This window comes from Lepidochelys olivacea (assembly GCF_965140295.1).
Source record: "Lepidochelys olivacea isolate rLepOli2 genome assembly, chromosome: 3".
Lineage (NCBI taxonomy): Eukaryota > Metazoa > Chordata > Testudines > Cheloniidae > Lepidochelys > Lepidochelys olivacea.
Window position 1 is genome coordinate 146509080 of NC_140413.1, and position 17383 is coordinate 146526462.

Here is a 17383-nt window from a genome sequence, read left to right on the forward strand (position 1 = left end):
GAAGGGGAACAAAGTTGAATATATTATGTAAACAGCCAATTTGGAGACTTCAGAGGTTTGTTTCTTTTAATTTTTTTTGAAACAATATAAGTGAGTAAGAGAGGTTGTCACTGTTTTTGGACTTTGTTATCTCTAATGTCCATCAGTGTTGTGCACTCTGTTTTCTTTCCCTTATCAGAAGACTGGTAAGAAGTCTTACAACTTGGAATTTGTATCACTAGAGATTCTACTATATGGTCCTCTCTGCACGTAAATTTATTTTATTTCATTGGATTCTATCAACTCTTTTGTGTATAGTGCTACTCACCCACCTCTACAATCTAGCTTGGCCTTCCCTGTAGTTAATAACCAGGTATTATATACTGGACATGCACAGTTTGAAAACAATTTGACAATTTTGTAAGTTAAGCTTATAGCTAATCTATATAACCATGTATTCTTATAACTGTTACCTGTTTCTTTCCTAATTCCTCTTTCATGATCTATACCCACTTATTATGACTAATCTCAATTAGACTTTGAACTCTTTGGGACAGGGGCTGTTGTTTTCTACTGAATGCACAATGCCTAGTACGATGGGACGACAGTCATAACAGTGACGTCTGGATGCTTCTGTAATAAAAGTAACAAGTTATGCAACCACTGTTTTATCATTCTATCAAGTTTCAGTATTGTCTCTGTGATGGGGAATCTGCGCTCCATTCCTGGATGAAGCGCAAAGGGTTAAACCCCTTCAATGGGCTGAGAAAAGAAACCTACCCCTTAAGGATTACCAGAGTCACCAGGACTTGGAAGCAGGATCTGAAAGCTAAGGTCTGATAGGCAAGGAAGGAGCCTTAATTAGAGAAGCCGCAAAAAGAATCAGAAGGAAAACAAGACTTTTGTTGTCTTCTAGCCTAGGAAGCAGGTGAATCAAGCCCCAGTCCGGAAGTAAGGTGAAACTGAGGAATCAACTGCCGGATTTTTTTCAGAAGTAGTAGCATACTTCTGCACAGATACCAGCTACCTACAGCAAAGGCTGTTTGCTGAGGCTTCCTTTGGACAAGACTGAAAGCAAGGCTTCCTTTATGAATTGTTTTGCTTCTCATAATGTACAAATAGACATGTTTTCTCCTTTGAAGATTGTGTTTTAGCAGCTGGGAACTGATCCAGCTCTCTATGAAAGCAATAACAACTCTCAGTGACTTCAGTGGTAACAGGTTTAATTCCTTGGTTTATAGGACTGTTAAGCCAATCTCAAAAGCTGATTTGATCAGAAATTTGTAAGGGAGTAATTAGGGGGTCATGCACTGGCAATGTCACAAACTGTCAATATTTTTAAGATAAGATATACCTTGCTAAATATCACTCTTTTGGGAGCAGTTCTTAGCAAACAGTTGTTGGAATAGTTCCACCGCTATCTGGATTCCTTCAATTCACTTTTAATTCCTCCCATTATGGTTTCAATTGGGATAGATCTCATTCCAGTAACAGATACAAAAAAATGCCCTTTCCTCAAGCAGGTCACTGTGACAGATCCCTTTGACTTTGGCAGCGAGTACATGATTGCAGTTCTGGAGACTCATCTAAAAGCATCCATGTAAAGAAATAAAAGAGCAGGCAAATAGAGAGAAGAAGCAGAAGGAATTAACAACATTAACCACATCTTACGTTTTTTTATGGGGGGGTCCATATTCATCTTCTAATTTATACTCAATCACTATGTTATGTTTTAGTCCATATTTGGTAAGCATGGAGATATAGTCAAGTGGTTCTATCTCTTTCAGTATGTCTGATGAAAACTCTGCTGGCGGTGGTGGCGGCGGCGGCGATGGCTGCGGCTGCGGAGTTTGTGGGAGTGAAGCCTGTTTAGTCTACAAAATAAATATACAAAATATGCATAGCTTGAAAGGCTTGAAGTTACTAAAGAACACAAAATGAACATCATGAGAGTGCTGGTATAACTGCAGGGGTTGTGAATCCTTAACCAACTGCTACAGACATTTCACAACGTTTTAAAAATAAACCACTTCCCAATCGCCACTAATAGGATGTACTGGCTCTGTAAAGCAGAGAACCATCCTGGATAATTACTATACCATTGTAGATTTTGCAAAGAAGTTTATAATCAACGAATCTTTAATAGAAGATTTCAGGATTGTCACCTGCTGGCGAATCATGCTGAAACTTAGAATCTCTGTTCAATCAGCACAAAGCGATGGAAACAGCTACAAGCATGGTTGAGAGCTCTTTTTATTGGGAATATGACCAGGTTCAACCACCACTGGGATTCACCATCGGTTACCATTCAGTTATTATGTTCTCAGCCATTTTACACACATGCATTAGACCCATGTGACAGCACAGGCTTTCACCTGCTAGCAAGCACTGAATGACATTAAGATGCTTAGGTGTCAGGCTGAATTCCCTTATTTCTGTGCTCAATGCCATTGTGCATATAAGGACAAGGAGTTATTTAAGTTTGAATCCTGATCAAATTAATATTTGATGACTGTTTGGTGGCCACTGAAATGAGTAACTGCTCTCAATAGGTATCCATACATGACAATCACCATCTTCAGCAGTTGCAGATGCTCTCTGCAAAGAGGTTAAAGGCTGAAAGTGCCTAAAGTACTCTCCTCCAAACCCTTAATGAGGTCCCTGCAGCTCAAGGATGAGGCAGTGTAGGGGGAATACCTGTAAAGCTAGTACTGCACCTACTGTCGCTAAACCTCTTGTTCCAGCATTTTCCCCCACAAGCAATAGTCATTCACATAAAATAAAGCTCAGACTGGAACCCAACTCAGTGCAGGTTTGGCGTAGTGAACATTCTTGTTTTGAGTATGGTTCTTATTCAGTTAGACTATTTGTTTCCATGACAGGCCCTAGTTCCCCACCCCAGGTGTGGACACCAATGAATACAGAACGCTTCTCTGTCTGCAAAGCACCTCCTTCCAGTTATCCCATTCATGAGATGCACCATGTAGAAATACACATTCTATAAAGGACTGTGAAGTACCTATGGGCCTTGCAGAAATATTGCTGACTCTCTGGAATGCTAAAAAGAGAAGGTCAGGGGAAAACTGAAATAATTCAATTCTGAAATGCAGCCTCTGTCTCTTGTGGGAGTTGTCATTCAGGTACCTCATGCTCCCATCCTCCTCTATGGGCCAGGCTCTACAGCTGGACTTCATCTCTCATGATGCACCGCAGGCATTGAGCTGCCAAGATGAACTGCCTCCCCCTGACCAAAAAGGAATTCTATGGTTCATCATGAGAGATGCAGTCCTGATCAGGGATCCCAGCCTACACAAAACAAGAGAAGCATGAGACATCCAAACCACAGTGGCATTTCAGAATTTAAATATTTCAGTTTGGGATTTTTGGCCAAAATCCACAAGATTTTCCTCTGGGGTGAGGAGAACAAAACAAAACAAGAAAGCTTTCCAGCCAGCTCTACTTGGCAGCTCCATAAAACAGTCTTCACCATTCAACTCCTTAACCCCAGTTATGGCCATTGTGAACAATAAATGTAATATATTTCAGAAATAGAAATAATGAGAATTACAATAAACACAAATGCCATATATTTTAACAGGACTACCACATGAAAATGATTACCAGTAATTATCCTGCTCTGTTCAGTTCAGGGCACTACATCTCAAAAGGGAGAATTCAGTGAGGTCTAACAAAATGCCTCTCACACTCTACTGACATTAAGAGAAATCCAGTGTAACTTGCTAGATAGATTAAATATGCCTTGCATGAAGTGTTTAATATTTGGTATTCTGGATTCACTTGTGTCCCCCAAGTGTAATTTGTTGCTTAGAAAATACTTGGATACCTTTTGGATCTGACTTTGGCTCAGATTTCTCATCTAAAAATCAATTGTTAAGAAATACTGTGGTCCCTTCGCCAGATCTGTGTCTTGATAAACCTATGTGAGACGATCAATGAAAAAGTTTAATTGGAGACATTTAGCTTGAAAATGTATGCCTAGAAAATGAGACTATAATGAACTTTCAGATCACAACTCCTTCTTACAGCCTATTTTCCTGGAAGCACTTTCTTTCTGCAATATATAGTCATATGAAGATGGATTTAGCTCTTGGGTCATGTTTATTCAACATCTTTGAAAAGAAGAGTCTTGTTAGAAGATGACTATATGACAGACTTGAGATTTTTTTTTTTAAACATACTTTTATTTTCCTTTCCAGTGATACCTCAATTTAACAGGTTGTATTTAGCATCAATTTATACCTTTCACTTTTTTCCCCCCATTATGGTTCTGAAACTAAACATTTGTTTCTAAACTACAATGTGGACATGGATTTTTTTAGATGTTCATGACTGATATGAATATCTTTTCCAAAACCAACTCTAAAGAATATAAAAAAGAATTAAAAGTCTGGAAAAAACTCTAATGGAATATTACAAAAGGACATTCTTTTCCAACAGAGAAATTTCTAATGGATCCACTTGGTCTGGACAAAGATATCTTTTTACAAATAGGAAAGAGGATGTTCTAAAAAGAGCAGATGATATCCAGTCACATTGTCGGGCTTTTTGGTCCCACAAACCAGGACGAGAGGTTTTTATTTTTGGCTTTGACATGTAGTAGAATTGCCATGCTTAAGGATTTTCTAGACAGACACCTGTCATTCAGACAGTTTAGAGACCATTTGAATTGCCTCTACCATGCTTCAGGGGATACATCTGAAGATGACCCATTCAAAGCCCTCTAACCCAAACAAAACAAGGACAGTTTACCATTTACTTTTAAACAAAAGATGTTGTTTACTTACTTGATTTTCTTGTGTTATGCTATCCCATGCTGCCTTTGCGGCCTCTTCTTTTGCCTCTTTCTTAGTTTTACCTGTAGCTACAGGATACTCTCTGTTACCTATTACAACCATGACAGTGAACCTGCAATAAAGAAAACTGTTCACTGAACACAGCTGAATTGTGGCATATGCCTAAGGACCTTATCAAGATTCCATTGTTCATTTATCATTAGAGCACTATGAAATGTTATGCAAGTACTTAAGTATTCAAATGCTTATCATCTCCCAAACCCCATTTTCATAATTCTTTGGAAGCTTCAAGTGCTCTTATAAATATCATCTTCCCTCCTCCTCAATCACATGTTCATACTATAACATTTATAAACACTAAGCTGCTTTACAAAAGCACTGAAGAGTGCATTAAGATAGCGATGGATAGCTTGAATCTGTTGATACATGTCCAGGACTTGGAGGGGCCAAAGACCAGGATGCTCTTCACTGCTCCAGATTGTGGGAAGAGAGAAGGCTGGCCTGCCTTGGTTACATAAACGAAATTACATTCACCCTTGGTCTGTCACGGCATCATTATTTTTCTAAGGGCACATCTATACTACAAACTGAAGTCGACTTAAATCAACATCCAGCTGCTGCAGTAATTAAATTGGCTGTGCATGTCCACACCACCCTCTGTGTCAGTGGAGCTCATCCTCACTAGCGCTTGCATCAGTGCAGAAAGCAGTGTACTGTGGATATCTATCCCATGGTGCAACCAGGACAATTGACTGTGGATGGCTCTGTTTGCAGGCAGGCCTTCCTGTGAGTCAGGCTGGGAGGAACGAAGGCTTGGGGACTTATAGTGACATGTGATCATGTCACCTGAACTGGAAGCCATCTTTAACCTGGTGTTTTTCCATTGAGAAGGAGGGGTGGGAACCCAGAGGGACAAAGGATTCCCACCTTATGCAAAAGATATATAAGTCGGTGGAACAGAACAAGGGGGAGCCATCATGAGAAATCCCCTAGCCACCACCTGAGCTGGAACAAGGGCTGTACCAGGGGAAAGGATTGTGCCCAGATTACAAAGGTGGCAAGTCAGTGAAAGAAACTTATTGAAACATCTCTAAGGGTGAGATTAAATCTGTATTCAGTTTTTATTACTGTACTAGACTTAGACTTGCGTGTTTTATTTTATTTTGCTTGGTAATTGGAACCACTTAAATCCTACTTTCTGTATTTAATAAAGTCACTTTTTACTTATTAATTAATCCAGAGTATGTATTAATACCTGGGGGGGGGGGGCAAACAGCTATGCATATCTCTCTATCAGTGTTATAGAGGGCGAACTATTTATGAGTTTATTCTGTATAAGATTTATAAGGGTAAAACAGATTTATTTGGGGTTTGGACCCCACCGGTAGTTGGGCATCTGAGTGTTAAAGACAGGCACACTTCTGTAAGCTGCTTTCAGTTAAGCATACAGCTGTTAGGGGACATGGTTCAGACCTGGGTCTGGGTTTGCAGCAGGCTAGTGGGTCTGGCTCAAACCAGGCAGGGCACTGAAGTCCTAAGCCGACTGGACAGGAAAGCAGGGGCCGAAGTAGTCTTGGCACATCAGGTGGCAGCTCCTAAGGGGGTTTCTGTGATCTAACCTGTCACACCAGGAACTGTGTGCAGAGCTCGTCTCAGCCTTGCAGCACAGCAACACTAAAATGAGACCTGCTCTGACAGCGGAGAAGCAACTGACAATCACTGTGTGAAAGCTTGCAATGCCAAACTGCTACGGGTCAGTGGGGAATCAATTTGGAGTTGATAAATCCACTGTGGGTGTTGTTGTGATCCAAGTATGCAGGGCCATTAATCGCTTTCTGTTAAGGAGGGTAGTGATTCCATGCAATGTGCAGGGCATACTTGATGGCTTTGCCACAATGGGGTTCCCAAACTGCAGTGGGGCAATAGATGGTGTGCATATACCCATCTTGGCACCAGACCACCTTGCCAAAAAGTACATAAAGAGAAAGGGATACTTTTCTATGGTGTTGCAAGCGTTGGTGAAGCACCTAGGGTATTTTACTGACATCAACACCCGGTAGTCTAGGAAGTTATATGACATATGCATCTTTAAGAACACAGGTCTGTTCAGAAAGCTGCAAGCAGGGACTTTCTTTCCAGACCATAAAAATCACCGTTGGTGGTGGTGAAGTGCCCATACTGATCCTGGGAGACACCCTATCCCTTACTCCCAAGGCCCATGAAGCCATACACAAAGCACCTGGACAGTAGCAAAGTGTGGTTCAGCAACAGACTCAGCAAGTGCAGAATGGTGGTTGAATGTGCCTTTGGCCATTTGAAGGATTGCTGGAGCAGTTTGCTCACTAGGTTAGACCTCACTGGAAAAAAAATGTCCACAGGGCTATAGCTGCCTGCTGTGTGCTTCATAATACACGTGAAGCAAAGGGAGATTGGTTTTCGCAGGGGTGGGGCACGGAGGTGGACAGGCTATCTGCTAATTTTAAGCAGCCAGATACCAGAACTACAAGAAGAGCTCAGAGTGGAGCAATGCATCTCCGGGAGGCTTTGAAAATCTGTTTTAGTAATGATCCACAGTAACGTACACTGCTTTTCTGTATTGTGCCTACCCATAGTCTAAACCTTGCTGTGATTCTCTCGTGTACATCCATCCCAGTGCCTCAGTTTGCCTATCTCTCCCCTATCCCCCACCCCCAGGCTTTGAATTAATAAAGATGATTTCATTTTCAAGACATGGACTTTTATTACACACAGATATAAACACTGAAAGATCCGACAGAAGAAATGAACCTTGGAAAGAGAGTAGAATAAAATTTTGAGGGGGGAAAAAAAACACATTAATCTTGTCTTTAAAAGCACAGCTGACTTGCCTATGTGAGGCTGTTATTCTTTGCACCCTCCCCCGGGATTGAGTGGAAGGGATATTGCACTGTCCGCCCTTGCTAGTGGAACATGTGTGAGGGGGAGTACAGAGATGTTGGAATGCCATTCTGCAGGGGCTACAGAGGGAGTCAAGCCTCAAGATGTTTCTCCTGAAGGTCAACCAGATGCCCCAACACATCTGTTCTGTCAGAAAGCCCAGCATCTCCTGCTGCGTGCCACGCTCATTCTCCTGGGCTTCTCTCCTGTCCATCATGTCCATGTCCATTTTTTCAGAGAGAACAATCACCACACCCTCTGCTCAGCATCCACTATCCCAGAGGCATTCACTATCTCATTAAACATGTCATCACAACTTCATCTTATCTGGGAGATCCTCTCCACTGGTGTGGAGGAACAGCTGAAGGCTACACTTTGCACTGTAAACAATGCAAAGCACAAAGGAACCACTGTCAGTGCAGACCTAGGGTCTAGCACAGAGATGCTATATAAAAATCACTCCCCTGAATCCACGCAAGTGTAAAGCAGAACATTTTAATTTCTGCAAGGTATTCATTGAACCAGTTTGCTGTCCCAGTCATGGTGAGTTATGACCCAGTGGCATGAGCACCGGACTGTCAGCAGCATTGGGTGGGCAACCCATGACGGTACTGGAGCTGGCCAGGGGGCCATGCCACCTCCTCTTTGTAACATCGACGCTGTCTACAGGTCAAGGACCAGCATTCCCCCTCCCAAACTGCAAACCTTTGCAGAAGCGATGCTGAGGGAGGGCTTGCAGTGGCGTGGGGCCACCACAACATTTTCCTTCCCTCTCCATTGCCGCTGCTGCTCTCTGGCGCCAGAGGCTTGCAGTTTCTGGGGTCAACAGAGACCCCTGTCACCCAAACTATGGCCATGTTTTGTAAAGCATGGGGAAAGGGGTGGAAAATCACTTGGGGGGTGCCCGCAGGCAATATTGTTTGAGGTTTGAGCAACTGAAAATGACCACTGTCTCCCATAGGTGACCCTAGCTGATATCACGCTCCTGAGGGTAACAGCTGCTCCAAGCATCCAGGTATAGACAGTGTCCTTATGCTGCTATGCTGTGTACTGCGATTATGCCAGTTGAATTCATACTGCAGTGGCGTGGGAAAGTATCCTACTATGGTGAAAGAAATAAGGCAGCCCTCCATAGAAACCTTCTACAATGGATTACAGAGTACCTCCATGAAAGTTTCCTGGAGACCTCTATGGAGCATTCCTGGGCCATCCCTGTGTACAAAGTCTTTTTCTCAGGGCACCCTCTGCCAAGCTGGTGTGGCCACTGGGAAGCAAATAGGCACTATATCTCAACTGATTTTTTTAAATTAAAAAAAAACAAACAGCATATAGGAACATGTGACCCCAAAATATTAATTGGAATTGCATTCTCAGCAGAGGTTTCTGCCCTGGCATCACACTCTGCCATGTTGCTGTGCTGGGACTGGCTGGACTGCTCAGGGTTACAAACAGCTCCTGGCTCTCTGGGACAATGAACTGCCCTCTTGCCTGTCTCCCATTCTCCTCATCCAAGACTCCTCCTCAGTGTTGCCTACAGTGGCCTGGGACTCTGACTTCTCAGATGTATCCACACTGATCTGGGGGGGGGGGGGTGTCATTGTGCGGTTGCCACTGAGAATAGCATGCAGCTCCTTGTAAAAGCAGCATGTCTGTGATGCTGAACCAGAGCGACCATTCACCTCCCTTGCCTTCTGGTACGCCGGCCACAGTTCCTTGATTTTCACGTGGCACTGCTGCATGGCCCTGGTGAAGCCCTTCTCCCCCACGCAGCAAGCAATCTTCTTGTATACGTCTGCGTTTCTTCGGCTAGATTGGAGCTATGCCTGTACTGCCTCTTCTCCCCACAGACCCAGAAGATCCATCGCCTCCCGTGTATTTCAGGTAGGAACATTTTTAGAGTGCGGCGCCATCATGATCAGCTGGGCAGGCAAGCACTCCACACCAAACAAACAGGAAATGGAAATTCAAAAGTTCCTAGTCCTTTAAAAGAGGAGGGGCTGTTTCCTGCAGACCTGGCGGCTGGGCAGCAGAGTTGAGAACGGTGGCCAGAGCGGTCACAGCGGAGCATCATGGGACACCTCCTGGAGCCCAGTTAGGTTGACATAAGCAGCACAGTGTCTATATTGCCACTACGACCTAACTATGTCGAATGAAGCATTGTGCCTCTCATGGAGGTGGAGTCATTGAGTCAACGTAGCAGGTGAGTTACGTTGGCAGAAGGGAAGTAGTGTAGAGACAGATATTATTAGGTCGACATAAGGCAGCTTACGTCAACCTAACTGCGTAGTGTAGACAAGGCCTTAGAGAAATGATTTTAGAGTTTTATTTTTGCTATTCCAATTTCACTTTCTAGTACTCTGATGAAATGTTAGGATTAAAAAAAAGAATATGATGTGGGTTAGTGCTGGTGATCATTACAGAAGTCAATGTTTAAGAGGGATCTCACTGAGAAGAATAGAGAGACATGGGATGTTTAGTTTTGCTAGTTATTCCACACACATGGGACAACACGGGGGGGAAAACCACAAAGATGGAAATGAGAGAAGGAAACAGATTTTGCCTAGGGGTGACAGGAGCTTGTTAGCCAACTCCTTATAAGCTCCTAATGTTAGTATGCATGTTCTGAGACTTTACATCCACAATACACCATTTTACACAAACTGCTCACAAAGAGAGCTTCTCGACTTGGTTAGTCTTTTTAAATCTGCACGTGCAGCAGAAATGCAAAGACAATATTGTATGACGACTCTAATACATAAGCTCCTACATAGATTTTAAGGTCTTTGGAGCAGGGACTGACTTTTTGAGGCATGCAGGTACACTGCTTAGCTCAGTGGTACCCTGATCCTTGATTACAGCCTATAAGCACTACCACAGTAATAATAAATACCCTTTCCTGCTCCCTGACACCACCTCCTCCCACACACACACACTTGAGAACAAAAAGTTATATTCCTACTCACCGATTTCTAGGGCTGTTGCAAGGACTAGTTACAAGCCATGACCACTTAAGCACTGCTGCAGTGCTTACACAGCAGTAAGCACTTTACATATTCTCACATTAAAACAAGTCGTAGTATTTATCAGCATGCACTCTGAACTTACACACGATCATGAGGCGGGCCTTCCACTTTGACATCCTTATACTCAAGTTGCAGTTTATTCTTTTGACAATATTCATGAAGTTTTCCCTTGTACAACTGTGGCTTAACATAATATTCTGCCATTTTGGCACAACCTGTGAGGAGAAAGAAATTTCGACAAAGAATCTTGCATTCTCAGTGTTTGTCTTAGGGAATAAAAACACAAGCAAAGATGGCAGCCCACATTGTTCAAGGGTATTGGAGCAAAGTAAGGAAATGTTTACAAATGCAGAGAACCACTAGGTGTGCTTTGCCAGAAAATATTGGTTGCATGAGAGAATCATTCATCTTGGTAATAGAACCTAAATGCTTGCAGGTTATTATTTAAAAACACTACTCAGGGCAAGGGCCACATCGTCATATATTTTTGGAGTATCTAGTACAAAATAACCCTACTCAGACATTAGTGCAATATAAATGTAGTTATTAATTAAATCTACTCCTGCAGCTACAGAATATGAAACTGAAATGTCAATATGTTAAAGTAGATTGTTCCTTTACAGTAAAACAGAAGAGTGGTGGACTTGCAAATGTTTCTTGAAGACATTAGTTTGCATGGGAATAACTGATTTAGAGATCTGAACTGAGATAACACATATATATCCCCAAATCAGTAGAAATATCGAGAAGTTATTTTTTTAAACAAAAGTAAAGTAGCAAGTGGCTCTTTGAAGCTGAAAAGCCAGCAAAACAATGCATAAAAAGTGTAGTGTGTGTGTTTATTATTTGTTTGTTAAAAGGAGATTGAGGTGAAGCCTAGCTTCCACAATAGAAGTTATGCTTTAGTATTTCTTTCGAGGACTTTTGACAGTGCAACTTAAAAACAGATACAAAGTCTACAGAATTCTCACATTTGTTAGCCAAGGCTAGATTTAATCATTGCCCAGCTTTATTAACAAGGCAGCAGAATTCTCCCCCCCCCCCCACACACGCGTGTTTAAAAGAATCAGGAGGGGTCCCAGCGCCATTTCAGAAAGCAGAACTAAAGCAGACTCTAAAGCCAGGGCAGGGCGAGTCAATAAGAGAAGGGTTTGAACAAATCCTGGCAAAAGCTGATGGTTTTCAGGCCATAGTGACTCTTCTAGGAAGGAAGCCTGAGACAGTGACTCCTCAGAATAATAATTAATACAGGAGAATGAATGGGACTGAGCACTTAGGCCCAGATCCTCAAAGGTCTTTAAGATGCCTAATTCCTAGTGATTTCAATGGAAATTTAGGTGACTAAATATTAGGGATATCAAACTATTAAAAATGTATCATAAGATTAAAAAAATAATTGCAATTAATCAGTTTTAATTGTACCATTAAAAGATAATAGAATACCATTTTAATATTTTTGGATGTTTTCTACATTTTCGAGTATACTGATTTCAGTTACAACCCAGAATAAAGTGTACAGTGCTCACTTCATATTATTTTTGATTAAATATTTGCACTGTAAAAAGAAAAGATATTGTATTTTTCAGTTCACCTCATACAAATACTGTAGTGCAATCTCTTCATTGTGAAAGTGCACCTTACAAATGTAGAATTTTTTTTTTCAGAATAACAGCCGTGTTAGTCTGTATTCGCAAAAAGAAAAGGAGTACTTGTGGCACCTTAGAGACTAACCAATTTATTTGAGCATAAGCTTTCGTGAGCTACAGCTCATTTCATCGGATGCATACTGTGGAAACTGCAGAAGACATTATATATACAGAGACCATGAAACAATACCTCCTCCCACCCCACTCTCCTGCTGGTAATAGCTTATCTAAAGTGATCACTCTCCTTACAATGCGTACGATAATCAAGTTGGGCCATTTCCAGCACAAATCCAGGTTTTCTCACCCCCCACCCCTATACACACACAAACTCACTCTCCTGCTGGTAATAGCTCATCCAAACTGACCACTCTCCTTACAATGTGTATGATAATCAAGGTGGGCCATTTCCAGCATAAATCCAAGTTTAACCAGAACATCGGGGGGGGTAGGAAAAAACAAGGGGAAATAGACTACCTTGCATAATGACTTAGCCACTCCCAGTCTCTATTTAAGCCTAAATTAATAGTATCCAATTTGCAAATGAATTCCAATTCAGCAGTTTCTCGCTGGAGTCTGGATTTGAAGTTTTTTTGTTTTAAGATAGCGACCTTCATGTCTGTAATTGTGTGACCAGAGAGACTGAAGTGTTCTCCGACTGGTTTATGAATGTTATAATTCTTGACATCTGATTTGTGTCCATTTATTCTTTTATGTAGAGACTGTCCAGTTTGACCAATGTACATGGCAGAGGGGCATTGCTGGCACATGATGGCATATATCACATTGGTGGATGTGCAGGTGAACAAGTCTCTGATAGTGTGGCTGATGTTATTAGGCCCTGTGATGGTGTCCCCTGAATAGATATGTGGGCACAGCTGGCAAAGGGCTTTGTTGCAAGGATAGGTTCCTGGGTTAGTGGTTCTGTTGTGTGGTATGTGGTTGTTGGTGAGTATTTGCTTCAGGTTGGGGGGCTGTCTGTAGGCAAGGACTGGCCTGTCTCCCAAGATTTGTGAGAGTGAGTGAGTTTGTGTGTGTGGTTTTTGGGGGGTGAGAAAACCTGGATTTGTGCTGGAAATGGCCCACCTTGATTATCATACACATTGTAAGGAAAGTGATCACTTTAGATAAGCTATTACCAGCAGGAGAGTGGGGTGGGAGGAGGTATTGTTTCATGGTCTCTGTGTATATAATGTCTTCTGCAGTTTCCACAGTATGCATCCGATGAAGTGAGCTGTAGCTCACGAAAGCTTATGCTCAAATAAATTGGTTAGTCTCTAAGGTGCCACAAGTACTCCTTTTCTTTTTCTTTTTATTTTTTTGTTACATAACTGCTCTCAAAAACAAAACAATGTAAAACTTTTAGACTTGTAGGCTCTCTCTGTCCTACTTCTTGTTTAGCTAATCGCTAAGACAAGCAAATTCGTTTATATAAACTGGAGATAAAGTTGCCTGTTTCTTGTTTGCAATGTCATCTGAAAGTGAGAACAGACGTTCGCATAGCACTTTTGTAGCCAGCGTTGCAAAGTATTTTTTATGTGCCAGATATGCTAAACATTCATATGCCCCGTCATGCTTTGATCACTATTCCAGAGGACATGCTTCCATACTGGTAACTCTTGTTAAAAAAAATGCATTAATTAAATTTCTGACTGAACTCCTTGGAAGAGAATTGTATGTCTCCTGCTCCATGGTTTTACCCGCTTTCTGCCATATATTTCATGTTATGGCAGTCTCGGATGACAATCCAGCATATGTTGTTCGACTTAAGAACACTTTCATTGCACATTTGACAAAACACAAAGAAGGTACCAATATAAGATTTTTTTAAAGATGGCTATAGCACTTGACCCAAGGTTTAAGAATCTGAAGTGCCTTCCAAAATCTGAGAGGGACGAGGTGTGGAACATGCTGTCAGAAGTCTTAAAAGAGCAATACTCCAATATGGAATCTACAGAACTTGAACCATCAACAAAGAAAATCAACCTTCTGCTGATAGCATTTGACTCAGATGACGAACATGAATGTGCGTCGGTCTGCGCTGCTTTGGATCGTTGTCGAGCAGAACCCATTGTCAGCATGGAAGCATGTCCTCTGGAATGACGGTACAAGCATGAAGGGACATACAAATGTTTAGCATATCTGGCACGTAAATACCTTGCAATGCCATCACAACAGTGCCATGGGAATGCCTGTTCTCATTTACAATGTCACCTGAAAGTAAGAAGTGGTCAGCATTATCTCCTGTAAATGTAAACAAAAACTTGTTTGTCTTCGTAATTGATTGAACAAGAAGCAGGACTGAGTGGACTTGTAGGCTCTAAAGCAGAGGTGGGGAAACTTTTTGGCCCAAGGGCCACATCTGGGTGGGGAAATTGCATGCAGGGCCATGAATGTAGGGCTGGGGAAGGAGCTTGGGGTGCAAGAGGGAGTGAGGGATGTGGAAGGGGGTGCGGTGTGCAGGAAGGGGCTCAAGGCAAGGGGTTGGGGCGCTGGAGGGGTGCAGGGTGCATGAGGGGGCTCAGGGCAGGGGATTAGGAGGCTCAGGGCAGGGGATTGGGGGTGCAGGCTCCGGCCCAGCGCCGCTTACCTGGAGCGGCTCCAGGGTGGCAGGGGTGCGCACTGGGGCCAGGGCAGAAGCGGCCGGCACCACATCCCTGCGGCCCCTGGGGGAGGGGGGTCAGAGGGCTCCACGCACAGCCCTCGCCAGCGGGTACCACCCCCGAAGCTCCCATTGGCCACGGTTCCCTGTTCCTGGCCAATGGGAGCTGCAGAGGGCGGTGCCTGTAGGCAAGGGCAGCGCACAGCGCCCTCTGAACCCCAGGGGCCACAGGGACTTGGTGCTGGCCGCTTCTGGGAGCAGCACGGAGCCCGCGGCGCCATAGGTATGGCAATCCCGTGAGCTGGATCCAAAGCCCTGACGGGCCGGTTCCGGCCCACAGGCCATAGTTTGCCCATCCCTGCTCTAAAGTTTTACATTGTTTTGGTTTTGAGTGCAGTTATGTAACAACAACAACAAAAATCTACATTTGTAAATTGCACTTTCACAATGAAGAGATTGCACTACAGTACTTGTAGGAGGTGAACTGAAAAATACTATTTCTTTGGTTTTTTTACAGTGCAAATATTTGTTATAAAAGATAATATCAAGTGAGCACTGTACACTTTGTATTCTGTTTTAATGAAAATCAGTATATCCAAACATATTTAGAATACCAATTTAAATTATTTTGTTTTACAGTGCTATTAAAAATTAATTGCAATTAATCACAGTTTTAATTGTGTTTTGAGTTAATTGTGAGAGTTAACTGCAATTAATTGACAGCCCTACTAAATCTCTTCTAGAATCTGGACCCTAATGTACAAACAGAGAAAGAGATAAAGAACTGTACTAAAAATAGAAAAGCAAGTCACCATCCTTAAAACTAAAACCTCCCTTTAAAGCCATATGATTTTAGAAAGGAAAATTGAAACTTTGGAAGACCAACAATCTGAGAGTACTAGGAACAGCAGCAGGGAAAATCCCAACTCTTTTGATTACTTATAGTATTTTTGGCCTTGTATTAGTATTTTATTTGTTTATTAGAACTTGTATTAGTATTTTATTTGTTTCCTTTCTAACACAGAGGTAAGGAAGCAGTTTGCTTCACTACTACTGGGAATGCAATTAACATCTTTCTCTCTCTGAATTTTAACATGCCAGAAATGCTTTAGTGGAGCATGGCATTAATATAGCAGTATAAGAATATATCCAGGTGATTTTCTCCCTCCCCACACTCCCTTGTAGCATTTGTTTTGTAATATAAAAAGTTTGGAACAGTGGGACTTCAAATCCATTGTTGTGATTGGGTCCATAGTGGTCTGTATTTCAGAGATATGGATCATAAGCATAACCTCCCCAGCCCACACACAAGTGTCACACTTCCAAAAGGAATAGCTGCATTACCTTCTACTTAGAGCAGGGGTCTCAAACTCCCGGCCCACAGGCCATCTGCGGCCCAAGAACCTCCCCAATGTGGCGTGGGGCAGTTTTGGGGCCAGGTCTCTCTCTTGGCCCAGCCCGGGGCCCTGCCTGCTCGCTCCAGGTGTCTGCCAGCCCTGTCCTGTGCCTCCACGCGCTGCCCCCATCCCAAGCGCCCCTGCGACCAATGGGAAGTTGCAGGGGTGGTGCCTGGGGGCAGCAGTGCATGGAGGCCGCCCCGGCCCACCCCGCCTTGGAGCCCCAGGTACGCACGGCACCCCCCATTCTCCCCCCCAGAGCCTGCACCCCCACCCCACCTACACCCCCCTGCCCCCAAACTCCCTCCCAGAGCCTGCATGCCTCCCCCCTCCTAGAGCCTGCAACCCCACCCCTGCCCAGAGCCTGCATCCAGCACCCAAACTCCATCCCAGAGCCTGCACCCCAGACCCCGTCCCCAACCCAAATTCCCTCCTAGAGCCCAACCTCTCACCCATTTTGCATCATAGAATACCAGGATTGGAAGGGACCTCAGGAGGTCATCTAGTCCAACCCCCTGCTCAAAGCAGAACCAATCTCCAATTTTTCCCCCAGATCCCTCAAGGATTGAACTCACAACCCTGGGTTTAGCAGGCCAGTGCTCAAACCACTGAGCTATCCCTCCCTCCCTGAGCCTGCACCTCAATCCCCTACCGCAGACCTCCTCCCCAACCCAAACTTCCTCCCAGAGCCTTGGGGAGAGGGGCAGAGTTTTGTTGTTGTTGTTTTTTTTGGGGGGGGGGGGGGTTCTGGGCTGCATGAGTGACATTATTGGCCCGCTGGGAGGATCTGAGGACTGGTACTGGCCCTAAGAAAAACGAAGTTTGAGACCCCTGACTTAGAGACTGCTGACCCCTTATACTTAGACGTTTACTTTGCACCTGTAAGGGGAACAGAAGTCACTGGAGGCTTTCCAAGTATACCCGCAGTCCCCAGCACTGCTCCTAGTTCAGTTTCCAAAGCTAGAAACACTCGCTCGTTTTAACACCTTGGCATAGGACCAGAAGCCCA

At 43.4% G+C, this 17383-nt stretch overlaps 1 protein-coding gene across 1 annotated transcript in view; it reads right to left on the reverse strand.

The window, feature by feature from the left end:
* The window catches only part of EIF2AK2 (eukaryotic translation initiation factor 2 alpha kinase 2), a 42770-nt gene that overhangs the window by 24839 nt on the left and 548 nt on the right, over positions 1–17383 (reverse strand). Inside the window, exons 2-4 of the mRNA XM_084625225.1 lie at positions 10815–10947; positions 4785–4905; positions 1651–1853 (exon numbers count right to left, since the gene is read on the reverse strand). Of these exons, the coding sequence (XP_084481351.1) occupies positions 1651–1853; positions 4785–4905; positions 10815–10936 (446 nt within the window). The 5' untranslated portion in view covers positions 10937–10947. The remainder of the gene's footprint in view (positions 1–1650; positions 1854–4784; positions 4906–10814; positions 10948–17383) is intronic.